Below are 10,465 nucleotides of genomic sequence, written 5' to 3'. Positions count from 1 at the left end.
CTCACTTGTAGTCCAAATTCTCCACACAAACTTTTCTCTACAGTCACCTGTGGTTAAGTGCGTTTGTGGCTGTGGGTGGAAGTTATTTCTGGTTCATTCTTTGAGGGTGTTGCTTTTGATCAGGTGTCTGAACTTCACGGAGAAAGATTTCTTATCAGGTTCTCCACCATGGACAGACTCCTTGTAATAAATACCCTAAAAGCCAAAGGTCATGTTTGGGTGAAAGCCAGGTGTGGTGCTGGGGGCTTCCTGTGGGTCAAGTCCCTGGGTCTAAGTTCCCTACTTTCTTAGCAGCTCTTTGGTGCTTTTAGGAATTAAAAAAAGAAGTATGCAGGATTTAGTTGTCCATCCAGGTTATCAATCTCATCATGTTATGAAAAAATCTACCCCCATAGTGCATGAATCCATGTTTATTTGGGAAGGTGTCAGGACACTGCAATTGCTATATTCATTCCTACTTCTGCTAGCATCAACTTCAACCAAATTCTCCATCTCAATAAACACTTCACTCCAAGCCTAGCCTCATCCATCTCACAACTATCTTGTCAAACTCTGAGTCATTGGTTCCTTCCATATTGATTACTCCTTCCCAATTCCTCCTTTTTTTTTTTTTTTTTTTTAAGATTTATTTTCTCCACGTAACTTCATGCCCTAGCAGTAAAAGACCTTAATGCCAGCTTACCTTGCACACCAGAAGCCACATCCTGTCAAGAGGCTTTCTTTTCCTTTCTACACCCTGACTTCTTTGACACTCAGGGAATCTGAGAAAGGGTGAATGGTACTGAAAAGGGGGCCTCAGTCCTGAGGGTAACGATTGCCTGACCACACTCAAACACCTTAACCCGTTGAATGTTAGACTTCCCTCTCGTTACTTGGAGGGCTTTTAACCAGACCCTGCTATTACGGCTTCTTTTGGAGTAAAAGCCTGTAAATGAGAGACCTGACTCCTTCCCCTTCCTCTGTCCCTTTCTGACACACCATTAGGCTCCTCCCCTCCCACTCTGAGCCTGCTCAGAGCCTCAAGCAGAAACTGGCCAAATTGCAAAGCAAGCAAACTGGGAAACCCTTTGTAATACTTCCGTGAAAATTCACATTGTCTTCAGCCTTTTTTAGTAATACATATTTAGATTAAAAAAAAGGGGGGGGGTTCTGAGGCGAACAAAGTTGTCAGGGCCCTTTGGGCTCATATTAAGCACTGATCACCCCGAGTGCATCCAGTCGTTAGAGAACCAACATCACCATCTACCTGCAGACGTACACATGGTACACTTGAAATGTATCGAAGTTTTTATTAATTTCTAGTTAAGTGAAACTAAATGAGCTAATGATTTTACGTAATTGTACAAGCCCTTAGTGAGAGCTCGGTTTATTCTACTATTCACCGTACCTTACAAATCTTTTCCACGCAGATGTAACAGAACATTTAAGAATGGTAACGTAGCTTCAAATTTGGTATGAGAAGCTGAACGAGAGCATTCAGAATATTAGGGATTACAACTCATCTGTTGAAAGCATGCGTGGCTCTAAAAAGAGCCTTTGGGATTACGTGTAGTGTAAAGGCGCTTACTTGAAAGGTTTACTTGGAACTGGTATACTTGGTGACAGCCTTGGTGCCCTCGGACACAGCGTGCTTGGCCAGCTCCCCGGGCAGCAGCAGGCGCACCGCGGTCTGGATCTCCCTGGATGTGATGGTCGAGCGCTTGTTGTAATGCGCCAGGCGAGACGCCTCACCAGCGATGCGCTCGAAGATGTCGTTGACGAAGGAATTCATGATGCCCATGGCCTTAGAGGAGATGCCGGTGTCGGGGTGGACCTGCTTGAGCACCTTGTAGACGTAGACGGAGTAGCTCTCTTTGCGGCTGCGCTTGCGCTTCTTGCCGTCCTTCTTCTGCGCCTTGGTCACCGCCTTCTTGGAGCCCTTCTTCGGGGCTGGAGCCGACTTGGTGGGTTCAGGCATCGCGACGTTTTAACTTACAACAGTACCGCAAACACGTGGGAAAATAACCAAATCCAGCAAAATCGCATTTATTTATAGACGCGGTATTCAAATAAAGTTAACAAGATTGCGCTTACGATTGGATTGTCTAAGTATGTCGTCACAAATGCGATTGTAAATAACACTTTCCGGTCTGCATTTCATTGGCTGTTTCATTACTTTGCTTTGACCCAATCAAAAAGCTTAACCTAGACTGCGCAAAGTTTCTTATATCTTTCCAAAGAAGCTTGCTGCATAGTCACAGAGAGGAGACAGTTAAAGTCTACAAGATTTAGGCCTGTGGGTGGAGTCAATGCTGGCTCCCAAGAACAGCTCTGCGGATTGGGCCGGCTGGAGAGCACCTGGCGGCTGAATGACCGCCTAGATGCTGGAGCTGGCCGGCAACGCGCTGTTGGCGAGCGCGGAACTCCGCACCAAATTAAAGTTCGCTCCTGGCCCTCTTACATCTCAACATCAACTGCACCAAAGTTCTGGCGGTTATCTGCTGCATACAAACTACCAATTATGTGCGTCTTGACCGGTAAAAAAGTCTCCAGCCAAGGTTGCTTCCAAAGTGGTGCACTCCCTAGACCCGAAATGTGGCTATCTTTCCAGCTCCGGCAAATCTTAGAATTTTACTTAGGACCACTGTCCCACGAACCCTCACCCTCATCTTAAGGAGTCACCCCCTTCCCTGTGTCTTGTGGCTTACTGCCACGAACCTTGTAATGTGCAACAGCTCTTTTCTGAGATCTCTGGGTGGCTCTGAAAAGAGCCTTTGGGTTGTATTTAGCCTCTAAGCAGTTGGCCAAAGAAACTTCCTACTTCTTCTTGGCTGCCGCCTTCTTTGGTTTGGCAGCCTTGGGCTTGGCGGTCTTCGGTTTAGCCGCCTTGGGTTTCACCGCTTTGGCCTTTGCTGGGCTCTTGGGTGTCTTCTTGGGCTTGGCTGCCTTCGCTTTTTTCGGACTCTTCGCTTTTTTGGCTCCTGTAGCCGCAGCCGGCTTCTTCGCCTTCTTTGGGGTCTTCTTGGCGCTCTTTTTCGGGGTGGCTGCCCCCGCCGCCTTCTTGGACTTCTTAGCCGCTCCCGCAGGCTTCTTGGCCTTGGCCGCGCCCGCCTTCTTGACTTTAGGCTTTGCTTCCCCAGAAGCTGCCTTCTTGTTGAGTTTGAAAGAGCCTGAGGCGCCAGTACCCTTGGTCTGCACCAGGGTACCCTTGCTCACCAGGCTCTTCAGACCCAACTTGATGCGGCTGTTGTTTTTCTCCACATCGTAGCCGGCGGCCGCCAGCGCCTTCTTGAGCGCTGCCAGGGACACGCCGCTGCGCTCCTTAGAGGCGGCCACCGCCTTGGTGATGAGCTCGGACACTGGGGGCCCGGACGCCTTGCGCTTGGCGGCACCTGCGGACTTGCGAGGCTTCTTCTTCACGGGCGCCTTCTCGGCAGGGGCCGGAGCGGCGGGCACAGCAGGCGCAGTCTCGGACATGCTAAGGGCGGGTATGGGAAGCTCAACTCCAGCAGGAAACAGAGGCACTGGCCGGGACTCGGGCTGCGCGGCTGCGCCCGCCGGTTTATATAGGGCGGAGCTGCGCGGTGATTGGTGCGCTGTCCAGCCCGCCTCACTGGCAGCCGCAGAGTCTCCTCTCCGATCCCGAGTTGTGTTTGTTACACCTCAAAAAAGCTCAAAAATATCAAAATTCCCTAGTCTGAATTGCCCGGTTTTTCTCAGAAAATGATCCCCGAAGCCTCAAGCTTCCAGGTGGTCTCAGATTATGAGCAAAGCACAAGGCCTTATGCCAAAAACTTGCAATATTTCCCGCTGTGCTCGTCAAATTTCAACTCAGAGGAACAAAACTTTCTATTTTCTTTGTAAATTATAAACCGATCTTCATGTGTGGAGTTTTCTGACCCCTCAAATATGATTCTCCAAGTGGTTAGTTTCTTATATGTCCAAAAAACATGTCACTGGCATTAGAATTTTTATTACAAATCTGCGCTTAAGTGAGGGAAGTAACACAGGCTCCTGGGAGAGTCCTGCCTATTGAGCCGAGGGCATTTGAGTTCATCAAACTGGTTTAGTTTAATCCCAAACAAATTATTGCCCATTTGAGGTTAACTTCTGGACCCCTGGAACATCAGTCTATACAGCCCTGGTTTTATTTTGTCTGCTGCACCTGGGTTTTTAAATAATTCCTTAGGATAATTCTTTTCCTTTCTGCTCCCAAGGGTTGAGGGCGGGGCTGTTGCTTCTCTTTTCCTGTGGACAACTGCTCCATGGGTTGAGATACCTTGAATTCAGGATATTTGGGGAAGAAGGAAGCCCAAGTCACAGTCATGGTACAGAGATGTAAAATATTTAATTTTCAATTAAGAGGCAGATGATATCCACAAAGTAACTGGAAAAGGGGATGCACTTTACTTTGAAGAATTTGTCTTTGGCTTTGCTGAATTCTTCAGGCATTTGGTTTAGAACCAAATTGTAATTAATGTATTATTTAGAACTGGAATTCAAGCATTAGTCATAAGGGAAAATAAATGAGAAGCAGAAATTAGAGCACATTTCTCTTTAATGGAGAAAGCCCTGACCCTGTTATTACTAAATAGTGATGAATGACTAGTCAACACACCTAACCCAAAAAACCCATTGCTGCCGAGTCAATTCTGACTCATAGCAACCCTACAGGACACAGTAGGAGTGCCCCATAGAGTTTCCAAGGAGCACTTGGTGGACTCAAACTGCTGACCTTTGGGTTAGCAGCTATAGCTCTTAACCACTATACCACCAGAGTTTCTGTCAAAATACTAAATATGGTTTCAATCTCCATGAAGATTATGGCCCCAAACTTCTCAGAGCTCCAGAAAAAAAAGAAAAGAAGTCACATGTAGGAGCTCAATGACAAGTTTAAATTTCCATCTCAGGAACAGAACTTTGAGAGGCTAGCCAAGCTGTCACTGCCCTCTGAAGAAATCTTTTGGAAGGCCTTTGAAAGAGTGGGTGTGTTTAGGTAGTTGCCCAGCCAATGAAGAGTATATGTTGGCAATGAAAGAACAATGAAAGGAATTATTGCAGGAAAACAGTGCAGAATTGTCTTAAAAGCTTCAAGCCGCCAGTAGAGAGATAAGATACAATTTTGCACAATGTTATAAATAAGATGATACTATTCTACGAATGTGGGAGGTTGTAACAAGGCATTGGCATCACCTTGACTTAGTTCCATTGCCTCCACTACTAAAATAAAGAAGAATTCACAGCTTTGATACAACATTAATGAAATGTTGCAAAATAGTCTTGTTTAAATTAATGATAAATTTGGTATAAAAGTGATGTAAATTATCAATACTTTCTAAACCTTAATGTGTAAGCATATTCACTTTAATTATAGGGTCGCTATGAGTCAAAAAAAGTCAGAATTGACTCTAAAGCAAAACACCAGAGAGATGAGGTGGCCGAGTGGTTAAGGTGATGGACTGCTAATCCATTGTGCTTTGCACACGTGGGTTCGAATCCCACCCTCATCGTTTCTTCCTTGCCTCACTGTGTCCTGAGAGTGAGATTTTGCAGCCCTGTTGGCACAGTGATTAAGAACTCTGGCTGCTAACCAAAAGGTCAGCAGTTCAAGTCCACCAGATGCTCAATGGATACCATTTGTAGCAGTTCTACTCTGTCCTATAGGGGTCGCTATGAGTCAGAATAGACTCAACAGCAATGGGTTTGGGTTTGTTTGTTTGGGTTTTTTAGTGTAAAATAAATGTGCCCTTTGGTATTTATTAAAATAAAATGGGGGAGGGTGTCTCTAAAATAGATCAATTGATCATTACTAGGGAAACTATAATTATGTGGGCATTTGATGCCAGAATAGAGGGAGTATACTCATTTTTAATGAGAAAAAAAAATCACTCCCATAAGTGCTGAAATTTGCAGAACTCATTGAGGTTTGTTCTCAGATGACCCACTTTCTCCATCTATTCTTCACTACTTCTGACCCTGAGAGCCCCCGTATACCTTTGATACAACATGTAAAAGGTATTTCTTTCTGTGCAGGTTCATATGCTCAGAGTGAGAAGTGTGTCTTTCTCATGGAATTTCATGAGCTTTTGCAGTCAGGAAATATTCTCAAATGAGTTATTCTCTAATAAAGCTAAGCAAGTAATTTTTCATGATTGATTTTTCTTTAAACCTTTATGGAACCCCGAGTGATGGAAAATGGGGGGCACCCTGTGATCATTTCCATTTTAGACATGATTTCAACTGTGCTAAAAGGAACAACGTGATCTGTAGAAAAGCTGAAAGGAAGGGGAGGCTTGTACTTGGTTCTTTTTGCTCTGCAATCCTGGGTTCCAAGTGCTTGATTCTGGACTTTGCTACTTTAATCTTATTTTACTATGATTGCTTTATTAAAGACAGAGTTTGGGAAAGCAGGGTTTTATACTAGACCAATGATCCCTTCACCAAGCTTTCTCGTAGGATCTGTGTTATATAAACATGGAGGTGATGACATCGTGCAGACCACCTGCAGCACTCCATCTGTTGGGACAGACTTTCCCTTCATAGACTCTTTTACTAGATACTCTAGCTTGGGTTTTGGCATAGAGCTTTTCTGGAAAACTTTTCTTAAAAGGAGCTATAGATTAGAAATTGTGATTATTTTTACTCAAGTTAACAATTAAAACTGTGGATTGCATGCCAGGGTCTATTCATTACAGCACCATTTGGAGTTGAAAATATTGGAAACAATCTAAATGCTGATACATATGAGACTAGTTCAATATGAAACATCAACACAAAAGATGAATATGTAGCTACAAAAATGAATGAGGAGAATCTCAGTGAAATAATATGAAATGAATTCTAGTGCACACATTTAAGTGAAAAAGCTTATCTGTAATACGAAGTTTCTGCTCATCTCTGCAAAAGAAATATAAGAAGCATAAATTAAAAAAAAAACAAAAGATTGGTTATCTATTGACGTGGATGAGAAAAGAATGGACGGAAGGGGGAAGGGAAATACGATAACAGGGATAAGATGAGAGTGTCACTTTTCTGAGTATACCTTTTTTCTATTTTTTTAGTAACTCCGAGTCCTATAACTACAGTAATGTTTCACATACCCTCAAAAGAACGAAGTATAAAAACCACCAGGGATGAGGGAATCCAAAATGGAATACAAGCACTGACAAATGAACCAAACTGTACTAAATTAATAATCTACAACACTGAAAGGGATGAAGTAGGTAAGAATTAACCTAAGTAACTGTGGAAAACAATATCTTGACTGAATACTATAAAACAAAACAAAGCAAAAACAAACATGTTGCTGCCAAGTTGATTCCAACTCACAGCTCCATAGGATTTCCAAGGAGCAGCTGGTGGATTTGAACTGCCAACGTTTTGGATAAGCAGCTGAAGCATGTGGTAGCTCCTAACCACTGCACGACTGTAAAGCCCTCAAAAAACTGTATGTAATGGGCTGCAATCTAGTAACAATGTTTCTTTCAGGGATATTGGCTACCAGTTCTGAAACTAGGTGTATAGGAGAATTAAACAAATAAGTAAATGTATTGTAGATAATGAGATTCAGTGTTCTCACTGGTGGAAAAAGAAGTTACAAATAAGGCTAAAATGAATCTTATGGACTTGGATTGGGATCAGAGTTAGTAAAATGGATTCATATTTTTCAATATGTATACAATCATATGGATACAGAAACATAGATCTGAGTGTGTATATGTGTGGGTTAGCACACACAGATATATTTGCTCTAATAGCTGAGAGGGCCTAGAAGTACTGCCATCCAATGAGCATACCTGGCACCTAATTCTTGGTTTTGAAGCATTACCCGTTGCTGTCGATTCAAGTCCGACTCATAGCGACCCTGTAGGACAGAGTAGAACTGCCCCATAGAGTTTCCAAGGAGCGCCTGTCAGATTTGAACTGCCAACCTTTTGGTTAGCAGCCATAGCACTTAACCACTACGGCACCACATTGTTCTCCAATAAGAGGAAGCAGGGCTCCTTGCAGTAGTGGTTGGTCCTAGGGCTTGGGGAGGGAAAATAAAGGATGAGCCTGAAACTTGCTGTGGTGCCAGACAATTTTTAACAGTTGCCATCGAGTTGATTCTGGCTCATGGCAACCCCATGTGTTTCAGAGTAGAACTGCACTCCATGGAGTTTTTATGGCTGCGACCTTCCAGAGGAGCCCTGATGGCAAAGTGGTTAAGAGCTTGGCTGCTAACCAAGAGGTTGGCAGTTCAGATCCACCAGCTGCTTCTTGTAATAAGGTCCCTATGAGTCAGAATCACCTTGAGGGGAACGGGGCCTTTTTTCTTTTTTCTGGACCTTCTGGAAGCAGATTGGCAGGGCTTTCTTCCAAGATGCCTCTGAGTGAATTGGAAACACCAATGTTTTGGTTAGTAGACAAGTGGTTAACCATTTGCGCTACCCAAGGGTGCCTATAGAGAATAGGAGATTGTTTATTTAAAAAAAAAAAAGATGGGGGCATGCTGAAAACATGCACACATACACACAAGCTAATCTGAAGGAGCTCCTAATGACTAAAGTCAGTACAGCCTGAGCACTAAAATAATTTGTAAAAATTGATACAATTTGATTTTAACTCATAGAATGTTGTGTTGTTGCTAGGTGCTGTCGAGTTGGTTCTGACTCACAGTGACCCTATGCATAATAGAATGAAACACTGCTTGGTCCTGTGCCATACTCATAATTATTGCTATGCTTGAGCCCATAGTTGCAGCCACTGTGTCAATCCATCTTGCTGATGGTCTTCCTCTTTTTCACTGACCCTCTACTTTATCAAGCATGATGTCCTTCTCCAGGAACTGATCCCTCCTGATAACATGTCCAAAGTATGTGAGACGAAGTCTCACCATCCTTGCTCCTAAGGAGCGTTCTGGTTATACTTCTCTTCCAAGGCAGATTTGTTTGTTCCTTTGGCAGTCCACGGTATATTCAATATTCTTCTCCAACACCACAATTCAAAGGCATCAATTCTTCTTCCATCTTCTTTAGTCATTGTCCAGCTTTCACATGCATAGGAGGTGATTGAAAGCACCATGGCTTGGATCAGGTGCACCCTAGTCTTCAAGCTGACATCTTTGCTTTTCAATACTTTAAAGAGGCCTTTTGCAGAAATGCAATGTGTCTTTTGATTTCTTGACTGTTGCTTCCATGGGTGTTGATTGTGGATCCAAGTAAAATGAAATCCTTCACAACCTCAATCTTTTCTCCATTTATCATGATGTTGCTCATTGGTCCAAATATCCATGAGTCCCTATTGATGTAAATACATACATGCACACACACACACACAAAAAGTAGATGAAGAGGGACAACTCTTCCTTACAGTAGAATTCAAATTAATTTATGTAGATGGCAAGAGGGAAATAGGGGATGATCATCTGGCAAACACAGAGTAATTTGGGTAGACTTAACAAAGTCCTGTGATGGGTGCTAAAATTAGTGGGCCAAAGGTGAAGGAGAAGCTAGATATGCAGAACCTGGAAATATTTCCCTCAACTACAAAGCATAAGATAGTAAGTTGACAGTGGATAAACTTGGCTCACGACTAAGTGATCCAGGTAAATGTCACGAGTAATAAGACAAGCTGACATCACAAACATTTGCACTGAAGACACACCATTTTTGCGGCATTTCCTGCCAAAGGTGCATAAGCTCACCCCAATCATAAGGAAACACCAGACAAACTCAAATCAAGTGATATTCTTTAAAATACAGATAAGTATTTTTTTAAAAGTGTCAAGGTCTTGAATGACAAGGACAGACTGAGAAACTATTACAGAATGGAGAACACTAAGAAAAAATAAAACCAAATTTAAAGTGAGGTCCTGAGCAGGATCCTGGAACAGGTAAACACCCGAGCTGTTACCATCTGGTTGATACCAACTCCTAGTGACAGTATAGGATAGAGTAGAAATGTCCCACAGGGTTTCCAAGGAGCGGTTTGTGGATTAGAAAGGCTGACCTTTTGGTTAGCAGCTGTAGATTGCTGTAGCTCTTAGCCATTGGACCACCAGGGTTCCCAGGTAAAGGACATGAGTGTAAAAATTGATCAAATTTGAATATTATCTGAAGTTTAGTTGCTAGTATTGTACCAATGTCTACTTCCTATTCTTGACTATTACACTCTAGTTATGTAAGACAGTAACATTACGGGAGATGGATTGAGACGTATAAGGAAACTTTTTATATTATTTTTGCAATTTTCTTATAAATATGTAATTAGTCCAAAATGTAAAGTTTTCTTAAAGGAAGTTTCTCTTAGGACCTCACCATGTTAAAGTACTCTTCATAGAAGGGGAAAATATACCAAATGTGACATAAACTCTCTACAGCGGAAACATTATAGATGATTTTTACTTGTGTGTCTCAATTTTTGTGTACTTTCAAAATATCTACCTTAACAGGCTGTTGTTAGGTGCCGTTGAGTCTGTTCCAACTCATAACAACCTTACGCACAA

The 10,465-nt window shown here is 42.8% G+C and overlaps 2 protein-coding genes and 1 non-coding gene across 3 annotated transcripts; 1 reads left to right on the top strand and 2 right to left on the bottom strand.

The window, feature by feature from the left end:
- LOC100669124 (histone H2B type 1-M) lies at positions 1 to 2,784 on the bottom strand. Its single transcript, XM_064281855.1, has one exon. It carries the CDS (start codon positions 1,955 to 1,957, stop codon positions 1,577 to 1,579), a length of 381 nt encoding a protein of 126 aa, XP_064137925.1. The 5' UTR covers positions 1,958 to 2,784; the 3' UTR covers positions 1 to 1,576.
- On the bottom strand, positions 2,739 to 3,525 carry H1-4 (H1.4 linker histone, cluster member). Its single transcript, XM_003416416.4, has one exon. The coding sequence runs from the start codon at positions 3,454 to 3,456 to the stop codon at positions 2,797 to 2,799; it is 660 nt and encodes a 219-aa protein (XP_003416464.1). The 5' UTR covers positions 3,457 to 3,525; the 3' UTR covers positions 2,739 to 2,796.
- A 1,882-nt stretch (positions 3,526 to 5,407) lies between these two features.
- Positions 5,408 to 5,489, top strand: TRNAS-GCU (transfer RNA serine (anticodon GCU)). Its single transcript has one exon. It is a non-coding gene; the product is annotated as a tRNA-Ser (tRNA).
- The last annotated feature ends 4,976 nt before the right edge of the window (positions 5,490 to 10,465 follow it).

The sequence above is a fragment of the Loxodonta africana genome, chromosome 1 (assembly GCF_030014295.1).
Source record: "Loxodonta africana isolate mLoxAfr1 chromosome 1, mLoxAfr1.hap2, whole genome shotgun sequence".
NCBI classification, from domain to species: domain Eukaryota; kingdom Metazoa; phylum Chordata; class Mammalia; order Proboscidea; family Elephantidae; genus Loxodonta; species Loxodonta africana.
This window is presented reverse-complemented; position numbering and strand designations above follow the sequence as displayed.

Coding starts and splice junctions, on each gene's coding strand:
- LOC100669124 (XM_064281855.1), bottom strand. CDS start 1,957: ATGCCTGAACCCACCAAGTCGGCTCCAGCCCCGAAGAAGGGCTCCAAG.
- H1-4 (XM_003416416.4), bottom strand. CDS start 3,456: ATGTCCGAGACTGCGCCTGCTGTGCCCGCCGCTCCGGCCCCTGCCGAG.